The sequence below is a fragment of the Canis lupus genome, chromosome X, assembly GCF_011100685.1.
Source record: "Canis lupus familiaris isolate Mischka breed German Shepherd chromosome X, alternate assembly UU_Cfam_GSD_1.0, whole genome shotgun sequence".
In the NCBI taxonomy this organism is placed as follows: domain Eukaryota; kingdom Metazoa; phylum Chordata; class Mammalia; order Carnivora; family Canidae; genus Canis; species Canis lupus.
Genome location: NC_049260.1, coordinates 118,918,310 through 118,940,747, shown reverse-complemented (window position 1 = coordinate 118,940,747; position 22,438 = coordinate 118,918,310). Strand labels below are relative to the sequence as shown.

At 56.0% G+C, this 22,438-nt stretch overlaps 2 protein-coding genes across 2 annotated transcripts; both read left to right on the top strand.

Annotated features, from left to right (window-relative positions):
• The first annotated feature begins 12,369 nt into the window (after window positions 1-12,369).
• Window positions 12,370-16,095, top strand: LOC111095049 (melanoma-associated antigen 8-like). Its single transcript, XM_038588505.1, has 2 exons — window positions 12,370-12,519; window positions 14,158-16,095. The coding sequence occupies exon 2, from the start codon at window positions 14,450-14,452 to the stop codon at window positions 15,461-15,463; it is 1,014 nt and encodes a 337-aa protein (XP_038444433.1). The 5' UTR covers window positions 12,370-12,519; window positions 14,158-14,449; the 3' UTR covers window positions 15,464-16,095.
• Window positions 16,096-20,065: 3,970 nt separating this feature from the next.
• On the top strand, window positions 20,066-21,852 carry LOC119878035 (melanoma-associated antigen 10-like). The gene is made up of 2 exons (XM_038586629.1): window positions 20,066-20,127; window positions 20,323-21,852. Exon 2 carries the CDS (start codon window positions 20,598-20,600, stop codon window positions 21,363-21,365), a length of 768 nt encoding a protein of 255 aa, XP_038442557.1. The 5' UTR covers window positions 20,066-20,127; window positions 20,323-20,597; the 3' UTR covers window positions 21,366-21,852.
• The last annotated feature ends 586 nt before the right edge of the window (window positions 21,853-22,438 follow it).

Here is a 22,438-nt window from a genome sequence, read left to right as displayed (position 1 = left end):
AGTCACCTGGTCTTGGGATGTTCTTTCTTTGACGTTTCTGGTCACTGATTCATTCTCCTTACCTGTTAGATCTGATTGAATTTTCTTTTCCTCTTGAGTTACTTTTGGTTGTTTATGTCTTAAAAAATATATCCAGTTCATTTAGGTTATACAATTTCTTGGAGTATAATTGTTCAGAGTACTCTCTTACATTCCTTTTTGTTTCCTTAAGACCTGTAATACTGGGGCGCCTGGGTGGCTCAGGGCTTGAACATCTGCCTTTGGCTCAGGGCGTGATCCCGGGGTCCTGGGGTCCTGTCCCACATCAGGCTCCCCGCAGGGAGCCTGCTTCTCCCTCTGAGTATGTCTCTGCCTCTCTAATAAATAAATAAATAAATAAATAAATAAATAAATAAATAAAATCTTCTTTAAAAAAAAAAGATCTGTAATACTACCCCGACTTCGATTTTTTTATTTTAGTAGTTGAGTCTGCTTTTTTCTCTCTGTCTTACTAAATGTTTCTCAAAATTTTTATCTTTTCACCAAACCAGCTTTGCTTAGTTGTCACCTCGTGATTTGGTGGAAGTTTCCTTCAAAGTATGGAATCAAAATTAAAATCCTAGTCTTTGCAGGTGTTCTTTTACTTTGTGTTAAGCCATACCACACTACACCACATCACAGAAGGTGACCTAGTATACTGTCTTCATGTCCGGACATTTTGAGAGTTTTTGTGATTACAGCAATACCTTCAACATTCAGCTAGTATTGTCACGGAAAACAATCACACTTTGCACCATAGCAGAGTTTCAAATAGGCAATTTTATGGTATTTATTTAAGGAACATCTTGAGAGTATCATTATTACTTGATTGATCATAATCAATCAAAGTATCAACTCATGATTTCCCATGATGTATCACCTTTAATCTGAGAACTTGGGCACATTTCTCATTTTCTAGTTAGGCTTTCCAACACTCACTGGAGAATGTATATCATTAAATAAGTCGGTTTTAAGGATGAGTAACATATAGCAGGGTTGTCAGCTGTCGAATCTGAGGGGTCTCAGTTTTTCATCCAGCTCTCCTGCCCTCTCTCTGGGTAGAGTCTAATTGCCAGCCTCGAGGAGCTTCCCAGTGACTATTCAAATACAGAACAGAGAAAAAGCACTGAGGCACCAAAAGCTCATATAACATGCCCTGAGTCATAAAGCTAAATAAAGGTGAGGAAACAAAGACTCATCTTGGGGTCCAGCTTACCCTGTAGCTCATGCTCTGGTAGAAAGAAATACTTTCCAGACAGATAAAGAAGACCATACTTAGTTACAGGTGATCTCAACCCCCAAAAGCATCAAAAGTTGAATTGTTCATCAGTTCAGACACTCAGATAACGGGTACTCTTGACCTTTCAAGAGCTCCATAGACAGGGGCCAGGTAGCCTTATCAGAGTCCAGAGGCTAGAGGGCAGGCATAGCTTTGATGAGGTTCCAGGGAGTTCTGGAGCTGAACTGATGCTTAGCCCATCCACAAATTCTATTTCAGCAGCTCCTTCAGAGATAACCATGATAACCCAGCAGAGACAACAGGACACTGACATATAAACAACGTCCAAATCTCAAGGTTTTTCACCGTAGAGGAGGAAGCTATAGTGATCTAGGTGGTGGTGGATTAGAGCCAAAAACATCAGTAAAAACTCTTATGTAGCTTAATGCACATATAGATGATTACATCTAAAATTTGTATACATATGTGAATACACACAGGGTAGTGAACACACATGTAATTTCTTCCTGTAATAGAAATGCCCATGTGTCTGTATTGTGAAAAGTATTTGACTTATTAAACACATAAATATGGGGAAATAGGCAGGTCTCCAATGGAGAACAATTCTGGTTTACGCAGATACTCTCACTTGAAGGTAGTACAGCATAAGTCCCTGCGTTGAGGTGTGGGCCACATATGGTGACTTTCTTCCAAAGGGGACAGTATGCAAAGGGGGCTGACACCAGTAAGTTTACAGTGGAGACACCTAAGAGGTATTAACTCAGTCAGGTGGTGAAGGTAAACCACATCAGTGATAAATCAAGCTACTGGTATGTAGTGTTGATAGGATGTCATGACAGTAGCACTTCACCGCTATGGTCTTCCTTCCTAAAACACAGAACTCCAGACTAATCATGAGTAAAACATCAGAAACATTGCGAGTGAGAGACAATGTACAAACTATCTAATCACTCCTCCCGAAAAGAGTCAAGCTCCTCAGAAACAAAGAAACTGCCACAGCCAAGGAAACACTACAAATAACGTAAGGCGGTATGTTGACGGGGATCCTGGACAGAACACAGATTCTGGGTAAACACTGCCGAAGTCTGAGTAAAGTGTGGCTTCAGTTAGTAATAAATGAAGTGTCAAAATTATCCCATTAATTGCAACAAATATACCACATTGACAGAAGCAACCGCTTCCGCTTTCCGTCATAATGGGAAACTGAGTGAGGGGCATATAAAAACTCTGTACTATCTTTGCAAATTTTTTACAAGTCGAAAAAAAATAGTTTAAAATTAATAGATCATTAGATTTTTTTTAAAATAAAAGGGGCAAAGAGCAACTGAACAAAAGGTAATGGCTAAGTTTCTGAAAAAGAAAGAAAGATTCAAAGGAAAAGCAAACACAAGCACACAAAACCAGGCAGTGTGAAACACAACCTTCCTGAATCTTCTTCACTTCTTTCCCCTCCTCTAACTTCCAAGCCAGCATCATACGCTAGTCTGCATTTTTCCATCTCAATACGCATTTCTGGAATCCATTCCTTCCTCGAGCCCTGCAACCCCTGCGCTAGCCCTGCCTCCCAGCTGTCTTCCCCGGATTTTAGCAGGAGGCTCTCAGTGATGCCAGATGGAGACCTGCAAACACTTATTTGCCCACGAAGGGCCTTAAGGCACCTGCACGGGTATCTGCCACAGGGCAGGTCTGGCAAGAGCCAGGCAGCAGCTCAACTCCTCGCAAAGGAGACCAGAGTGTAGAGCAGGCCTTTTGCTCAGCCTGGGAAAAAGCAGAGGCTTCTCAGATCCGGAAGACAAGGACCGAGAGTGAGTCCTCAAGGCCAGTGAGCTCCTGTCTGACTTGCTTTGCCCTGCAATGACAGTTCAGGGCCTGGGTGGATGTGTCCACACAAGAGGCTGTGGCTAAAGAGATGCTCCCCAGAATGACTCCAACAAAGGGGGAAGAGGCCCGGGGGTGTCCTGGCTGCTACAGCCCAACAGTCCTTCTCAACGCTGAGTAAGAACACTGTGGGACCCACCAGTTCCCCACAGCAAGCAACATTAGCAGAGGTGTCCCCGCGTCCAGCCACGACTGCCCCACAGAGCCTGCTCCTGGGACTTGTGCCAAGACCACAGCCCTGGGATGGCAGGTGCTCCTCCAACCCCATCTCATGGGGCGGCCGACCTTCTGCACAGCCTGCTTGCCACCTGGGGACCCGAAGGCCCTCCTGCCCGGCTGCTTACAAAATCCTCATGTGAGCCCGAGGGCCTGCGGGGTGTGGCAGAGCATCCCGGTGACCACCGCCGTCACTCACTACACTTTCCTCTGCTCAAAGGGCCCGTTTCGGGACCCTAGGTTCCCAGGCGGCTGTTGGGATGGCTGACAGGTCCACACTCCCACTCTGGCTCAGCCTCAGAAAGCCAACCTCACAGTGGCCTTCACGAGGGTCCCAGCTGCACAGAGCGGTGGCTATGACTCAGGAGTTCTCTGACAAGAACCACCGGGGACAGGCAGCTTCCTGTGGGGCAGCTCCTCTTTTGAACACCTCCACCCCAGCCTTGCACCTTAAGGTGCAGAATCCGGAGTCTTGCACCTAGGAAAACATGTGTGCCTGAATTATGTCCCCTAGTAAGAGAAGACAGTGGACTGTGCTCTGTGAGCTCACAGTGTGGTAACGAATCCCTTGGCTCCCGAGGCTTCTGTAGAAACAGCTTCATGCAGTTTCCTACACCCCCAGCTTCGTGCTGGCCATTCTCCAACTGTCAGGACCCAGTCCCTCAACCTTGTCCCTCAGTTTCTCTCACTGTGGGGGATAGGATGCTTGATCCTGCAAAGAGGAATGTGGGGGGAGGCATGCACTGTCCTCATGGGTGGTCTTGTCTCTCCAGCTCAGCCGCAGACTCCTGTGTATGTCCCAATTGGGCACCTGCAATTGTCCAGAGTGGTGGTACAGTCGGAGGGACCATAAAGTGGCCAAGGGGCCAAGAGCCCTGGGGGCAAAGGGGTAGGAATGTGCCCTTTTTCTTTGCAACCCTGGATGGCACATTACATGCAGTCATTATGTCTGCTTCATGTCCTCCAATATGAGATAGCTCCTTCGTATTTCCTGTTTTTTTTTTGAAACTGTATTACTTTCCCACAGCTGTTGTTGTTGTTTTTCTTTTTAAAGATTGATTGATTGTTTGATTGATTGAGAGAGAGAGAGAGAGAGAGAGAGAGAGACAGGCAGAGGGAGAAGCAGGCTCCATGCAAGGAGCCCGACTTGGGATTCAATCCCAGGTCTCCAGGATCACACCCCGGGCACCAGATGGCACTAAACCGCTGTGCCACTGGGGCTGCCCTCCTATTGCTGTTGTAACAGATCACCACAAAGTTAGTGGTACAGCACAAATTCATTAATGGAACAACACAAATGTTGGAAGTCAGAAGCCCCAGAAGAGTCTCACTGGGCTAAAATCAAGCCATCAGCAGGGCTGTGATGCTTTGGGAAGTCTCCACGGAGAAATGTGTTTTCATGACTTTTCCAGCACCCAGAGGGTGACCACCATCTTTGGCTCAGAGACCCTTCCTCCATCTTCAACGCCAGCAATGGGCAGTTGAGTCTCTCACATGACCGTCTCCTTCCACATTTGGAGCATTGTATTTACATTGGGTCTACCTGGATTATCTTGAACAATCTCCCTATCTTCAGGTCAGGCAATTGGTAATTTCAATTCCATCTTCTGCGTTAATTCCACTTTGATGTGTAACTTAACATATTCCAGCTGTGAGCATTAGGATGCGGACATCTCTGGAAGGCCAGTGTTCTGCTTATATCTATGGCCTTGACATTTCTGAGGAGTACTGGTCCAGTTGTAGTAGAATGTCCCTCTGAGTGTGTCTGATGCCTTCTCACGAGAAGGCTGGCCTTTGGCATTATCAGGAAGGACAGCACCGACAGCAAGAGCCCTTCTCATTGCAAGTAAAGTATCTCCGATACCTCAAGATGCAGGAACAGTATGTGCAAAGGCAAGGAGCGCACCTGCATTCTGGAAATGGGGATAAATCCTAGTGGTTGGAGTGTTTTGGGTTTGAAAGTAACCTTGCAAACCATCTTAGTTACCCTCCTTTCTACCTTCGCTAGGGAAGTCTTTTTATGGTCATATGTGAACATGGGTGTGCCCTCTGGAATCAATGGGCATGCGCTGTGTGAACTGGCTATCTGTAAAACCTTCTGTGGCCCAACCCAAACCCCAGGACACGTGAGTCCTTGACTGTAGCAACTTATAGATCGAAGCCAACAAGAAGGAAGAGCAGAGCATAAGGGTGAAGGCCATAGCTGCCTGCTGGCAGGAGAGAGTGTGCAGTCAGCCATAGTTGTTTGGAATCCTACTACGCTGACTTCTGCCAGAATACCAGGAGCACAAACCAGGGACTGGGGCTAGGGGTCTCCAGAGTCCCCGGTAAACTCAGTGGCTTACCTTGTCCATGAGCCAATAAGTAGAGCATGGACGGGAGCATTCAAACTTTGCCTGTTTGGATAGTTGTGGGGGTTAGAGATGCCAAGGGGGTTTAGGGACGAGAGGCTCCAAGGACCAGGACCTTGGAGCTGGCAGTTCTTTATTCATTCTCAACATGAGTAGTAAACATGTACCATGTGCCAGGCGCTGCTCAAAGCTCTAAGAATACAGCATTGAACAGATTCGTTGCCTCTGTAGTGCTCATAGCCTAGCATGTGTAGCGGTGTACACTGAAGTGAATCATGAAATGAAGTGAAAGGTGAAGTAGGCTGAGTAGTTTTCAATGCTATGGAAACAAATCGAATCCACAGAGCTGAATGCAGAGTGTTGGGGATGGGGTGGGAGGAGGGGTTGCAATTTAGGATTGGGTATTCATAGAAGGACTCATGGAAAAGGTGACATTGAGGGCGAGACCTGAGGATGTCCCAAGAGGACCACTAGCAGCGTGGCAAAAGCAAATGCCCGGGGAAGAACAACGGCATGCAGTAGCTCAGGGCCCTGCAACAGAGAGCAGGAGGCAGAGGTCTAGAGAGGCTAGTCTGGAGGGCCTGATCCTCCGAGCCTAGAGCAGCCTTGCGCCAAGATCAGTGGCACGGGTACAGTGAACTGGCTTGTCAGATCCAGGATTTTATCCTAGCTTTCTGACTTGACCTAGGGGATAGGGAGCAAATGCAGATCTAAGCATCCAGGGGCCATTCTCCCAGGATAAAGGGAAAGGCAGGCACCATTGGCTTGGAATAGGCAAGGCTGCTGGGCAGTGTTGTGGCATCACTGTGGTAGGCAGGGAAATGGTGCCTTTCTTGAGCAGACTGGATGCAAAACAAAGCAAACACGTTCCTGCAGATGCCCAGAGCTCTCGCCACAGAGCAGACCCTGTGCCTTCTTCTCCTGAAGAGAGCTGTATTTCCTGTCACTATATGTTCACCCCAGTTGGAGGCCAGAAGCAAGTTCAATTTTCTCGGGAGAACATTACTCCTCGGTGGTACTGTGGGCTTCTTAGTGCTTTCTAACAGAAGGCATGCCACTTCTGGCTCTTCCAGTGTGTGTGTGTGTTTTTTTTTTTTTTAAAGATTTTATTCACTTATTTATGACATACAGAGAGAGAGAGACAGAGGCTGAGAAACAGGCAGAGGGAGAAGCAGGCTCCCCACAGAGATCCTGATACTGGACTCAATCCCAGGACCCCAGGATCACGACCTGGGCCGAAGGCAGACGCTTAACCACTGAGCCACTCAGGGGCCCCTACAGTCTTTGCTTTAAAATCTAGTCTGTCTGGGGGCACCTGGGTGGCTCAGTGGTTGAGCATCTGCCTTTGGCTCAGGTCTTGATCCCATTGTCCCGGGATCAAGCCCCACATCAGGCTCCCTGCAGGGAGCCTGCTTCTCCCTCTGCCTGTGTCTCTGCCTCTCTCTCTGTCTCTCCTTAATAAATAAATAAATAAAATCTTTAAAAAAATCTAGTCTGTCTGATATAAAGATTGCCAGCCCAGCTTTCATTTTATGTCCGTTAGCATGATAAATCTTTCTCCACCCCCTCACTTTAAATCTGGAGGTGTCTTTGGGCCTAAAATGAGTCTCTTGCAGGCAGCGTATCAATGGTCCTTACTTTTTTATCCAACCTGATACCCTATAACTTTTGATTGGGGCTTTTAAAAACGATTTTATTTATTTATTCATTAGACGCACATACAGAGAGAGAGAGGCAGAGACACAGGCAGACGGAGAAGCAGGCTCCATGCAGGGAGCCCCACATGGGACTCGATCCCGGGTTTTCCAGGATCACGCCCTGGGCTGAAGGCAGGCGCTAAACCGCTAGGCCACCCGGGCTGCCCTATGTCACTAATTCTATCTTCTGCCTCAATTATCCGAGCAGTCAGAGCCTCCATTTTTTTTTTTTTTGCGCCTCCATTTTTTAATGCTTCTCATTGATAGCCTTTTTGAAATTTCAACTTGATTAGATTTTAGTTCTTTTATTTCTCCAGAAAGGCTTTGTCTAGTGTCTTTGATGCTTTATTCAAGCCCCGATAGTATCTTTATAATCATTATTCTGAACTTTAGTTCTACCATGTTACTTATGTCCATACTCACTAGGTTCCTGGCATTCAGTACTGCCTTTGGTTCTCTTTTATGAGATGAGGTTTTTTCCATCTGTGCAGAGAAGAATCGATGAATGAGAGAACAAAATACTGAAATGGCAACAATGTCCCCAGAGAAATATACACTACACAAATCACAAGAGACCCAGAACTGAAAAGAAAAATTAAAAAGAGAGAATATAATCAGACAGGTGAAGAGAATAGAGTAATACACTGGATCCTGTGTGTATTTTGGTCCGTTTGTTAGAAAACTAAATCCCAAAATTGTAACAAAAGGAAAACTTTTATAGGTACTAAACAAATTGAATAGAATACAAGGAAAGGATAGAATGCAATTGTAAAAATGAAAATTAAAAGAGAAAAAAAGAAGAAATATCAACAGACAGGTGAAGAAAACAGAGCAATACACTATATTCTGAGTGTATTTCCTTCGGTTAGAGGAAACTACATCTCAAAATTGTGAAGAAGGGCAGCCCCGGCAGCTCAGCGGTCTTCTCCCTCTGCCTGGGTCTCTGCCTCCCTCTCTCTGTGTCTGTCATGAATAAATAAACAACAAAATTAAAAAAAAAAAAAGATGGCTTCACAATTGTAAAGAAAAAAAACCTTGCATATATATTATATATATTAAATACATTGACAGGATAGAATGTAACTGTAAAGATGAAAATTTAGAAAGACCTTATTTTTTTATTTTTTATAAATTTATTTTTTATTGGTGTTCAATTTGTCAACATATAGAATAACACCCAGTGCTCATCCCATCAAGTGCCCCCCTCAGTGCCCGTCACCCAGTCACCCCCACCCCCTGCCTACCTCCCCTTCCACCACCCCTAGTTCGTTTCCCAGAGTTAGGAGTCTTTGTCTCATTCATTTGGGGGATACAAAAAATAAGTGGGAAATATCAGAAAGGGAGACAGAACATAGAAAGAACTTAACAAGAAAGAAACAAAGAAGGAGAAAAAAGAAAAAAAAAAGCGATTTTGATGAGACAGGTGAAGAAAACAGAATCATATACCGTACACTACGTGTATTTTGGTCTGGTGGAAGAAACTGCACCGCAAGGGTGTAAAGAAAAAAAAAAAAAAACTTACACAAATAAAATTAAAAACAATGGAAGGATAGCATGTAACTGTAAGAATGAAAACTAAAAAATATTTCCTAAAAGTTTGATAAAATAAGAAATTGGTTGCAAAAGGAAAGCGAAAAAAAAAAAATAAATAAATAAAATGGAAAGACCAAAGAATCATGGGGGAAAACGCTATGAATTGTGTATGTTATATTCCCCTAGCGCTGGAGTTTTGCGGTTCTCAGTGTTCGGTAAAGTTGGTCTGGGCCGCATGCTCTTGCTGACTTTCTGGGGGAGGGACCTGTTGCGCTGATTCTCAGGGGTCTTTGCCCCGAGTGGGCGTGCACCGCCCTTGCCAGGGGGCCAGGCTAAGTAATCTGGTCCGGGTTGCTCTCTGTGGATTTTGTTCCGTGAAGGCCTTGCAGGCCTCTTTAGAGGCTGAGAGCGAAAGTGGTGGCCTCCTCATCCCCAGCCCCAGGGCCGAAAGCTCAGGGTCCCGCTCCTTAGCGCACCCCCAGTGAAAGGCAACCCATCACTCCTGTCTCCCTGGTACCGGACCGCACACTGTGCTCACCCAGCCTGTGACCAAGCATTTCCATCTCAGGCACGGACCCTGCTTCGCCTTCCAAACCCTGCAGATTCCTGCTGTGTGGACATGTGCGCTGCTCCTCCCCAGGGGGAGCAAGGGGGGGCTTGCCGGTTCTGCCGCCTGCTGGGCTCCTGCTCGGAGAGCCTTTGCGCTGAGGGTGCTGGGACCCACTGACCCTGCTGGGTTCCAGGGCTACGGCCACCACTGGCCAAGAGCCCGCTGCAGCCGGCTTCCCTGCTCCGATGTCTGGGAGCTCTGCTGCACTCAGGCACTGTCAGTGTTCCTGTGACCCCGGGGGATCCTGAGACCACGCTGTCCCACCTAGGATTCTGCACCCGCTTCACTGTCTGAGCACCGGGCAGGCAGGGCCGTCCCTCACCGGAGCGGACTTCTAAAGGTCCGGATTCTGCGCTCTCTGCTGCTCCATCACTCTCTGGTGGAGGCTGCTGGAGCTCGCCCCCTTTTGGCTCCCCCGTATCTTCCCATGTATCGCCTCCCTTTTGCCCCCCCCCCCCCCCCCCCCCGCCCATCTTCCCATGTATCGCTTCCATTTCACTTCTCCACACCTCCTGTCTTGCAGAAACTGGATGCTTTTCTCTTTGTAGAGTTGCAGCTATTCTTTTTGTAGATCTCCGGTTCAGTTCTCAGGGGTTCAGAATGATTTAGTAGCTGTCTCGCTGAATTCCGGGGACCAGAGGAACTTAGGTCTCTCAACTCCTCGGCCACTTTGGACTCCCACCTCCCCCCCCCCCACCCCCACCCCACCGCCCTGTGGTCTCATTCGGCCAAATGGTTGGGGAGAAGTCATCATCTTAGCAAAACTCCTTCAAACTAAAGAAAAATATGGGCATTGTTTTCAATTAAATGTCCCACGCTAGTGCTCCTGGATGTAAATGCTAGAGGAGAAATCCACCTTGAAAGAACGCTTAAGCCAAAAGCACTCATATAGCAGCAAATATCCTGAATAAGTATATGCATATTCAAAATCGTAGTGAACGAAACGGACGAGAGGCGGTGCCCAGTGAACAGAAATCTGCCTTAACGTCAGAAAAATCTTTCAACTGTATTTGGGCAGCCCTGGTGGCGCAGCGGTTTGGCGCTGCCTGCAGTCTGGAGTGTGATCCTGGAGACCTGGGATCGGGTCCCACGTCGGGCTCCCAGCATGGAGCCTGCTTCTCCCTCTCCCTCTGCCTGTGTCTCTGCCTCTCTCTCTGTGTCTATGAGTAAATAAATAAAATCCTTAAAAAAAAAAAAAAAAAAAAGAAAAATCTTTCAACTGTATTTATCTACATTAACAAAATAATGGAACTAAAAACATCTGATCACGACTGGGTATAGAAGACTCCTTTGAAAGAAATTCAGCACTAGCTAATGGAAAAAGCTTCTATCAGAATACGATGAGGAAGGAATTTCCGTTTTCATTTCTGTGCAACTAAAACCTCACTTAAAAAAAAAAGGAAGTCTTGGGCAGATACTTGGTCCTGGAGAGCCTGGATCGAGTCCCGCATCGGGCTCCCTGCGTGGAGCCTGCTTCTCCTTCTGCCTGTGTTGCTGCCTCTCTGTCTCTCTCTGTGTGTCTCATGAGTAAAGAAATAAAACCTTAAAAAAAAAAAAAAAAGAAAGAAAGAAAGAAATGAAAGTCTTGAAAAACACACACAGAATAAACAACGTCCGAACAATAAATGAGGAGAAAGCCTTGGGGGACCCTGAAGACTGCTGAGCTGGATATTGAGTCTGGGTTGGGGATGCAGGGAACATCAGGGATGTGGGGAGGGAATGCAGCCTGCATCAATGCAGATGACAGGATTGATAGGCGGAGCAATTTCCAACTTCTGCTTCTGCTTCCCAGCATAAATCTGAGGCAAGGCCTCAGAGTACACATGACATTAGCCCTGGGGTGCTAAGAGGACACGGGGAAAGACAGGATGATTGAGGCATTGGACTCTAGAGTCTATGCAAATAACCCCCTGAAATCATCTTAGTGGCAAGGAATGCCCCTTAAAAAAATCACTTAAGTAGAATATACAGAATCAACCTGAAATAGAGTAGGGAGTATCAAAGCAATTCACACAGTAAGAAAAGGTATTTTTGATAAAGTATATATATAGTCTACACCTATATAAATACATATACAAACGCATGTATAACGGGAACACACACGCACATACGTGTGTCGCTGTCCGTATTTAGGTGATATGTACGTACATTTGCATACCAGCACCTATAATCTGCACACCTTATACATACGCGTGCACTGGACACACGCTAGGTAGAGAGGGACGGTGTGTTTCTCCCGATGACGCAGCATGTCAGGGGAAAACTCCCTGCAGTGGGCCCCGCAATACGGGACACCCCTAGACACCCTTGCAGCTGCTCGGCCGCCCCCAGGAAACTAAACCTTTAACACGATGTCCCTAAAGTCTGGCTGCTGGCCAAGGGACCCCGTGGGAAGGGGCGCTTCCTCCCGGCCCCTGCCCCTGCCCTGCCCCGGGGCTATGGGCGCTGCGGCTGCACAGCAGGCCTGTGTCCTGATGAGGGCCTCCTGGGTGAGGACTGAGAGCCGACCTGTGCCAGGACGCTGGGGGCCGCCGAACCCTGCTGTGCCCCTGCCGGCAGCCCTGGGCCACCCCGGGACCTGCAGAGCCGGTGGGGCCCGAGCCGCAGCAACCACCCCTCGGGCGCTCAGGGACGACACGTCGGGGCCTGAGAGGCTCGGTGTAAGGGGCACCGACTGAGGTCTGCAGAGAGCCGAGGCCGCAGCCCGCCCGAGTCCAGGGCAGGAGCCCGGGGAGGACAGGGGGCCCCCGCCTTGCCAGCCGGCGCGCTTCCCTCCTCCCACCCTAGCCTGGAACTCATCTCAACCCAACGTGCTGTTAGCTGTGGGGACCCCTGGCAACGGGGTCAGGACGTGATGTGACGTGGGCCGACCTCTGCGTCAGAATTGAGAGAGAGCAGAAGGCCTCGGTGCGGGGGGTCGCACTGGGGTCCCCTGGAAGGAGGCCAGGCCCGGGCCGGCGGCAGCCAGGGGAGCAGGTAGCCCCGGGAGGGGGCTCGGAGGGCGGGGGAGGGGCCCCGGAGGGCGGCGGGGGGGGGGGGGAGGGGGAGGGGGGAGGGGGGAGGGGGGAGGGGGCCTGCCGGGAACCCCGAGAGAGGACCATGACCGGGGGGAAGGCGGGGCCGCGGCGTCGAGCTGAGGCCTGGATGCCGGGGCCTGGGGCAGTGGCCTCGGGTCCCCGGAGGCAGGACGGGACCCGGCCCTCCCCGGAGCGGGGTGAGGACCTGAGGGAGAACTGCGGGGGTCCCCCGGGGTCCCCCACCCCACCATCATGCCTCAACCCACGGCCCGCCCTCCCCGAGAGAGAGAGAGAGAGAGAGAGAGAGAGAGAGAGGCACTGGGCCCCCGCCTCGGGGCTGGGGGGCCGCCCTGGGGAGGCCGGACACACGCGGCCCCCGGGGAAATGCGCCTCGGGGGGGGTGGGGGGTGGGGGGGGGACCCGAGCCCAGGGAGCTCAGGAGCCCATCCGGAGGGAGGTTTGCCAGGGCCTGAGGGGGGGAGGGGCACAGGGAGTGCCTGTGGGGGCGGGGGCCCTGGAGCCCAGGACAGAGGGGACCTGGCAGGAGGTCGCCAGGGATGGGAGGCCTGGGAGGCCCCCTGGGCAGGCTGGGGACCTGCCTTCGGGCGGGCCGCCGGGCGGCCAGACTTCCACATCCGGGTCTCCCGAGAGACTGGGGGCCCTTGGCGTCAGGAGCACGGCCTCCCTGAGGGGGCAGACGGTGGACCCCCGCCCACCCTACATTGAAGGGGTGAGTGGCCCCCAAGGCAGCCCTCAGGCCCAGGAGGGGATGGCCCCGAAATCTGGGTGCCCCTCCCTGGCAGCCCTGGGAAGAGAACCCGGGGTGTGGCCTATCCCGCGGAGACCCTCCTCCTCTCCAGATCTCTGGGCTCAGGGAGGGGAGGGCCTGGGTCTGAGGGTCTGCACTCAGGTCAGCAGAGGAGGCAGGTGCCCTGCCCTGCCCTGCCCTGCCCTGCCCTGCCCTGGTCCAGGCCCTGGCGGGGGTCGAGGTGAGAAATGAGGGGATGCCTTCCTCAGCAGGATCCCTGGGGACCAGGCCGCCCCGGCCGCTTGTGTGGGCCATGGGGAGAGGCGGGACGGGTGGGCCGACTGATTTCTCTGGACTTTGGCTGGTTGCGGGGTCGGGGTAGGGGCCCTTGCAAGGAAGGTGCAAGGAGGGTGGCCTCAGGGCCAGCCGGAGAGTCTTCCCACGCCTTGCGTGGGGTCCAGGTGAAGAGCGAGAGGCGCCCCATCCTGGCCCAGAGGGAAGCTTGAGTTGGGCCATTCCTCCCCTGGTGCGTGATCCGTGATCCGTGATCCCTTATTTGACGGCACAGGATGAACCCCCAGAGACCTTTGGCAGGCCTGCCCAGAGCCGGTCCCCTGGCTTCCTCATGGGGAGGGTCGGGGCAGCCTGGTCTTGTGGGGACACTTTGGCCTCAGGACCGCAGACAGAGGCCTGGGTCCCAGGCCCTGCCAAGGGCACTGGCAGGCCAAGGAGGGGACTTGGACTGCTGGGGGCCTCCCAGAGTGCGAGCCAACCTTCCTGTGTGCACTGGGGGCCCAGGGCTGGGCTGGCAGTCTGCACCCTGAGGTGCCCCCTGCTTCCCTCCTGCAGGGGCTCCAAGAACTGGCAGCGCAGCAGAGGCCTTGGTCGCCGGCAGGAGGCCCTCAGGTCACAGAGTGAAGGAGGCATAGCAGGTCTGTGTCGCTGGACCTGGTGAGGTCCACGTTGTCTCCGAGCCTGGTGCCAGGGGCTCAACTCGCCCAGCCCAACACACAGGGGACTCCTTGTGTAGCCAATCCTGATGCGGCCCGCTCTCTGCCCTGGCACGGGGCCTCTCTTGGCCCACCTGCACCCCGACCAGCCATCCCACCGCTGTCTTCAGCTTTAGCTCCACGCCCACACCATGCCCCTGAGGCACACGAGTCAGCTCTGGAAGCTGGAAGAAGACCCGGGAGAAGCCCAGGGCCTGGTCAATGCCCAGCTGCCAGAGGCTGAGGATGAAGACGAAGTTTCATCTCCCCCCTACCTGTGTTCCTCTTCCTCCTCCTCCCCCTCCTCCTCCTCCTCTTGCTCCTCCCCTTCCTTGTCCAGCTCTGGCCTGTTCTTTGTGCCCCCAGAGGAGGGGTCTGAGACTGCCTGGAGTCCTCCCCAGAGCCCTCAGAGTGCCGGGCCCTCCCCCAGTGGCAGGGCACCCAGTGGCTGGAGCCAGGTGGAGTTTGCTGGCCCCAGTGGCCCAGAGGAGGAGATCTGGAACCCCTGGGAGGTGCCCGAATATGCGCAGCCCTCTGCCCAAGGAGGAGACACAATGCTCATGAGTGGGGCTGACCTGGTGGGGTTCCTGCTCCGCAAGTATCTCAACAAGCAGCCCACCAGCCAGGCAGAGGTGCTGGAGGTCCTCAGCCCAGATATGCAGGATGCCTGGCCCGAGATCTGGGGTCAAGCCTGTGAGTGCATGCAGCTGGTCTTTGGCGTAGAAGTGAAGGAAGTGGACCCCATCGCACACTCCTACGTCCTGGTCACCGTCCTGGGCCTCAGCTACGATGGGATGCTGAGCGGTGAGCAGGGCCTGCCCACGACCGGCCTCCTGGTGCTGCTCCTGGGGGTGATCCTCCTGGAGGGCGACCGTGCCCCCGAGCAGGAGGTGTGGGAAGCCCTGGGGGTCATGGGGGTGTTTGCCGGCAGGCAGCACGTCATCTATGGGGAGCCCAGGGAGCTCCTCACCCACGTCTGGGTGCAGGAAGGCTACGTGGAGTACCGGCAGGTGGCGGGCAGCAACCCTGCCCGCTACGAGTTCCTGTGGGGGCCCAGGGCCCACGAGGAAACCAGCAAGCTACGGGTCATGGAGTATGTGCTATGGGTTAATAGCAGGTGGCCGGTTTCCTCCCTGGCCCCGTTTGATGAGGAAGAGTGGGCCTGAGCCCCAGAGGCGGCCAGGCCCTTTCCAGCCTTTGGTGGGGTCGGCAGCTTCTCCCGCGGGATGGGCACGAAGGGAGGCATCCCTTCGGCTGCTTCTTCCCCGTGGGCGCCTCTGGGTCTCCCTGTGTGTGTGTGTTTGTGTGTTTGTTTGTGTGTTTGTGTTGGAGAAGACAGACCACTGGGCTTTCTAGGAGTGCAGGGCCAGGGCGGCTTGGGGGCAGAAAGCAGGGTGAAAAGCCACTCTGGGGGCCTGTTCTCTGCCGCGACCCGGAGATCGAGAGCTTGGTTAACATGAGGAGGCTCTTGCACATCGCTGCTCGGATTCGGGGGATTCATCAGCTTGGGAGGCTACGTGTGTCACTGACATTCCCCCCGCCCGGACCGCCGCAGCCGCCGCCCCCCCCCCCCATCCCGAACTTCTGTACATCCCCCAGTTCAACAGTTAAGAGTTTCATCCTGTCCTGAAAACCAGCTGGCCAAAGTCCACCTTCGTCCCTGTGTGGGTCCCACCCGGATCCTCATCCCAGGCAGGGCACTGGGACAGAAATGGGTTGGGAAGCAGCAAGGACGGAGGGGTCAAAGGACGGGGTCGGGTCGTGCAGCCAATAAAAAGGAAAAGTCTTTTGTTCTGGCTTCCTGTGCCTCCTGGCCCGTTCATTCTGCAAGGGCCCAAGGAACCCGGACCGGTGTGCTCCGGCATGGGCGGGGGCCGCGGAAAGGGCGAGAAAGGGCCCGCCGGAGGCCAGGGGAGCCCTGCTGGCGGCTCCCTCACGGCCACACAGCGGCTGAGCTCTGCTCCCTGCAAGGCCCTGTGTGTGAGCAGTGAGGACACGAGGGGCCCGGGGACACGCCGCCTTCGGGGACTGTGTAGAGGCCGCCGTCCGGCAGGGAGGTGGGGAGGGGTGTCCTGAGGCCTGCGACAGCCCCAAGGGGCGAAAGGGTGACGGGGGCGGCGGCTCCCGGGGGCAGGCTCTGCAGGGTCCAAGGCCCCGGGGCCCGGGGGGGCTCTGTGGGCAGCGCGACTCCTCGTGTGCAGCTGAGGAGCGAGCAGCGGGCGGGGGACGGAGGCCGACCTCCACTCTGCCTCCAGGTCGGGAAGCGGGGACCTGAGGCTTGTGGGGGGGCGGGGGGGACACGCGCAGATTGCCTGGCGTGGCGGGAGGGCGGGCCCAGGCCGGCCAGAGTCCCTGACCTCCCAGCCTGAAGGAGGGCCCCGCCCACCTGCTCCCCCCCCCCCCCGACCCCCCAGCCTGGAGCCCATCTCCGCCGGACCCACCTGCTGGGAGCGCTGGGGACCCCTGGCACGGGGTCCGGATGTGAGGTGGGCCGACGTCCGCCTCGGAGGTCTGAGAGAGCGGAGGGCCTCGCGTGGGGGGTCGGATTGGGGTCCCCGCCGAGCGAAGGCGGGCAGGCCCGGGCTGGCGGCAGCCAGGCGAGCAGGTAGCCCCGGAGCGGCCCGGAGGGCGGCTGGAGGGGGCCTGTCGGGAATCCCGAGAATCCACGCGGGGGAAGGCGGGGCCGCGGCGTGGAGCTGAGGGGTGCCCGGAGGCAGGACGGGCCCGGGCCCTCCCGGAGCAGGGGTGAGGAGCTGAGGGAGAACTGCGGGGGTCCCCCACCCCACCTTCATGCCTCCACTCCTCCCGGAGAGATGGAGGCACTGGGCCCCCTCCTTGGGACTGGGGGGCGGCCCTGGGGAGGCCGGACACACGCGGCCACCCGGGAAATGCGCACTTGGGTTGTGGGGGTGGGGACAGGACCCCACGGAGCTCAGGATCCCCGTCGGAAGGGAGGTTTGCCGGGGCCTGAGGGGGACAGGGGCACAGGGGTTGCCTGTGGGGGCGGGGTGGGAGGGCAGGGACACAGGTGCACAGGACAGAGGGGACCCGGCGGAGGTCAGGGCCCACGCTAGAGGGGCCCCCGGGAAGCCGCGGAGGAGTGGGATGGGGCCAGATGGTGGCGGGGGGTGCTGCAAGCCTGGCACAGCCAGGTACCCGAGAGCCTGAGGCCTGGTTTGGTGGGAGCAGACGCTGAGGGGGGAGGGGAGGGAGGGTCCCGGGGCTAAGGGGAGGCGAGGGATGGACCCTGAGGGGGACAGAGGGGACCCGGCGGAGGTCAGGGCCCACGGTGAGCCCGGGAAGCCCGCGGGGGAGCGGGATGGGGCCGGATGGTGGCGGCGGGTGCGGCAGGCCTGGCACATCTGGGTACCCGAGAGCCTGAGTCCTGGTGTGGCGGGAGCAGACGCTGAGGGCTGAGGGGAGGGTCCCGGGGCTAAGGGGAGGCGAGGGATGGACCATTGACAGGGACAAAGAGGACCCCAGTAGAGGGTCGCCAGGGCTGTGAGGCCCCCGTGGGGATGGGTACCTGCTCTCACGTGGGAGTATGGGTGCTCAGACTTCCACATCCGGGCCTCCTGAGGCACTGGGGGCCCCTGGCGTCAGGAGCAGGGCCTAGGACACGTGGGCAGAGGGGAGGGCCCCGGGTGGTGCTGGGAATCCCGGTGAGGATGCAGAAGAGGCCCGGGGGACCCCGCACCCCAGCCCAGAGTCGGCCCGGGAAGGTCGTGGGGGGGGGGGGATGGGAACACGTGGTGAGGCCCCACTTCTGCATCGGGGCTCTGAGAGACCAGGGGGCTGGTGTTCAGAGCAGGGCCTCCCTGAGGGGGCAGACGGTGGGCCCAGGTCCTGCTGGGTTCCTGGCGAGGATGTCCATGGAGGACGGAGGGACCCCGCACCCCAGTCCACAGTCAGTCCCGGGAGGCAGGCCGAGTGGAGCCAAGCAGAGGCCTAGGCGCCCAGGGAGCCCCGCCAGCAGGGGTGGGGAAGAAGGGCCCAGGGAGCCTGTCCCCCGCCCCCCAGCTCAGCCCCCTCTGTGAGCCCTGGGAAGCCCCCAGGCTGGGTCATGGTCCTGATGGAAAGATGGTCACTCCCTGTCCCCGGTGGGGTCCGGGAGGAGGGGAGGGCCTGGGTGTGAGCGCCCTGGCCTCCGGTAGTCTGCCCGAGGGGCCCAGGGTCAGCTAGGGCTGGAGGCGAGGATCCCCGAGGGACTGAGACCCCCGAGGGAGTGGGTTCCCAGGGAGCCCGGAGCACCACGGCCCTGCCCCTGCTTCAGCCTCGGGAGGCTGCCGGGGGTTGGACGAGTCCCGAGCTGCGTGGTCGCTTGCTTATGTGACAGGGCCTCCCACACCTGTGGCGGTTGGGCTGGAGCACTGCCTCCAGGGTGTGGGCTGCGGTGGGGTCAGGTGGAGTGGGAGGCAATGGCCCACGTGTGGCTGGTGGCCAAGGCCAGGACTACAGGGGAACTGCAGCCCTAGGAACGCAGCCTAGAGTGGGTCCTGGGAGCCCCCAGGGCCCGAGGACCTCCTGGGGCGTGCCCTGGCTTGCCAGCCAAGTCTCCTAGAGCCTGGGGAATTGGAGGAAGGAGCAGGGTTGCAGACTGCCCAGAGCCGACCCGGGGCCTGAGGGGATTGAAGGTGAGGACCAGAGGGAGGACTGACGGACCCTGGGCCCCAGCACGTGCAGTCCAGGGAAGAAGGAGGCCCCTGTGCAAGATGAGCCCATGCTACGGTCCTGATGTCCACCTCTGAGTGTTAGGGCCTGAGGGCTTGTGCTTCAAAGTAGCAGGACCTCGGGGTTGCTTGGTGAGGGTGTGTGTGGAGGGTGTATGGCCAGCGGGGAGTCAGGGTGAGGACCTTGGGGACGTCCTGGCTGGCCCCACCTGGCCCATGAGCCAAGAAGCCAGTGCAGTGGAGTGGGGCCCTGCCCTCTGGGCAGCCCACGGAGGATGGGAGAGATCTGGCCCTCAGTGGAATGCTCACTTGTCCCTGGGGCGGGTGGGGGCAGGAAGGTGGGCTGACCTGGGGTTGGTACGGTCTTGGTGTGAGGGGCACGTCTCCTCTATGGGAGGTTGGGGGCCCGGAGGAAGAGCAGGCCCTGGCAGGATAATGTTTCAGGGAGCGGAGGGCCTGGGCCTGAGGGTCTGGACTCAGGTCAGCAGAGGAGGCGGGTGCCCTGCCCTAGCCCTGGACCAGGCACTGGCGACAGTCGACGTGACATATGAGGGGATGCCTCCCACAGCAGGATCCCTAGGGACCAGGCCGCCCCAGCCGTTTGTGTGGGCCATGGGGAGAGGCGGGACAGGTGGCCCAACTGATTTCTCTGGACTTTGGCTGGTGGGGGGTCGTGGCAGGGGCCCTTGCAAGGAAGGTGCAAGGAGGGTAGCCTCAGGGCCAGCCGGAGAGTCTTCCCAGGCCTTGCGTGGGGTCCAGGTGAAGACCCAGAGGTGCCCCCATCCCAGCCCAGATGGAAGCCAGAGCTGGCCCATCCCTTATGCATGATCCAGGAAGAATCCTGGAGACTTTGGCAGGTGTGGCCAAGGCTGGGCCCCTGGCTTCCTCCTGTGGAGTGTTGGGGACCTGTGATCTTGCAGGGACAGTTTGGCCAGAGAAGGACAGGGCCGGGGCAGTCTTTTGAGAGGCTGAGGAGGGGACTCCCCACCTTGACTGCAGGAGACCTCCCAGAGAATGTGGCAGCCGTCCTGTCCACACTGGGCCCCAGGGCTGGGCTGGCAGTCTGCACCCTGAGGACCCTCCTCCTTCCCTCCTGCAGGGACTTCAAGAACTGGCAGCAGAGGCCTTGGTCTGAGGCGGGGGTCCCTCAGGACACAGAGGTGAGGAGGCGCGAGCCAGAGCCACTTGGCCAGGTGAAGTGCACGCTCTCTCTGAGCCTGATGTCAGGGGTTCTCCCAGCCCAACACAGGGGACCCCTCTGCAGGGGAGCCGGGCACGGCCCCCTGTCAGACCTGGTACCTCGGGGTGTCTTGGCCGGGCTGCCCCCTGACAAGCTCTCCCAACTCTGTCTTCAGGTTCAGCCCGAATCTGACACCATGCCCCTGAGGAATAGCAGCGAGCTTTGGAAGCAGGGAGAAGACCTAGAGGAGGCCGAGGGCCTGGGGATGCCCAGCTGTCTGGGGCTGAGGAGGAGGAGGAAGGGGAGGAGGAGGCTCCACCTTCCCCCTCTACCCCATCTCCCCCATACCACCTATCTCATCTCTCTCTATCCTCCTCCTCCTCCCCCTCCTCCTTCCCCTCCTCCTCCCCCTCCTCCTTGTCGTCTTGCCCTTCATTGTCCTTCTCTGGCATGGTCTTTGGCCCCCCAGAGGAGGGGTCTGCTACTCCCGCGGCCCTGAGTGCTCCCCAGAGCTCTCAGAGTGCCGACCGCTCCCCCAATGGTGGGGCAGCTGGTGGCCTTGGCCAGCCCGAGCCTCCTGGCCCCAGCGGCCCAGGGGAGGCGGGAGATGAGGAGCCCTTGGTGGAGGGCAGTTTCCGCATGAAGACGGCTGCCCTGGTGGTATTCCTGCTCCTCAAGTATCGCAACAAGCAGCCCACCAGCAAGGCAGAGATGCTGGAGGTCTTCACCCCAGAATACCAGGACGACTTCCCCGCCATCTTGAGCCAAGCGTCCATCTGCTTGCGGCTGGTCTTTGGCCTAGACGTGATTGAAGTGGATCCCAGGGAGCACTCCTACGTCCTCAACCCCATCCTGGGCCTCACCTGGGATGGGATGCTGAGCGATCAGTGGGGTATCCCCAAGACCAGCCTCCTGGGGCTGGTCCTGGGGTTGATCCTCCTGCAGGACGGATGTGTCTCCGAGGAGGTGTGGGAGGCTCTGGGGTTCACGGGGATGAAAGATGGCCAAGAGCAAATCGTCTGTGGGGAGCCTGGGGACCACCTCACCGTCTGTGTGCAGGAAGGCTACCTGGGGCGCCGGCAGGTGGCAGGCAGCGACCCTGCCCGCTTTGAGTTCCTGTGGGGGCCCAGGTCCTCCGAGGAAACCAACAACCTTCAGGTCATGGACTTTATGCTCCAGGTCGGTAGCAAAAACCTGGGGTCCTCCCTGGTCCTGTGAGAACAGATTCTGAGATAAGGAAGAGGGAGCTGCAGCTCCAAGGGCAGCCAGGCCCTTTCCAATCTTTTGTGGGGCCGGTATGAAGGGAGGCCTTAGGGTGCTTCCTCCCGGTGTTGTCCTGTTGGGTGTGTAAAGAGAAAAGCCTGGGCGTTCTCAGGGGTTAAGGGCCAGGGCAAGTAGGGGGAAAGCAGGGCCAAGAGCCTCCCTGGGGGCCTGGGCTCTGCAATGACCCTGGCATCCAGAGCTTGGTTTCTTTGAGGAAGCTCCCCATGTTTGTTCCTTGGGACAGAAGGGTTCCCCAGCCCAGTGTGTGAGTGACACGCACCCCTTTGAGATCATACTTGCCAAGCTCAAGTGTTAGAGTTTTGTCATGTCCTGCATACAATTTGGGAGACCTTCCCTCCTTGTTTGGGTTCTGGATGAAATCACAGGGCAATGGCGTTGGAATCTGTTGGAAAGGCCAAGAGTGCAGCAGGCAAGTGCTGGAGTATGGAAATAGGAAAATAAACCTTGTTCACTTCTCATTTCTACCCCTGCCGTGTGCCATTTTTCCAAAGCAACGTCGATGTGCGCTGCTGCATTCACTTGGTTTTTCAGGAACGGGAGAGAAGGGTCCTAACGCCAGGGGAGCCCTGCTGGCAGCTCCCTCATGGCCACACATCGGCTGAGCTCTGCTCCCTGCAAGGCTCTGCGTGTGAGCAGTGAGGACAAGAGGGGACCAGGGTCACGCCACCTTCAGGGACTGTGTCTAGCGGCGGGAATCCCCACGGGAATGCGGGGAGGGTGCCCTGAGACCTGCGCCAGCTTGCCAGCCCCGAGCTTTTCCTGGAATTGTGGGAGCTCTGTGTTGCCCCCAGAGGGGCAAGAAGCCTACCCCGGCGTCACGGCCATTGAATCCTATGTGGTCTTGGAGGGTCGTGTGCAGACAGCTCATTCTGCTCAGTTTCTCTTCGGTTCCCCTTGCTCTCCCATCCTGGGATATGTCACAGGAACAGCAAATTCTTAAGACAGGGGGTGTGGTGGTGGACGTTACAATAAGGCTGGACCTTCTCCCAACCACTAACGGTCCTCAT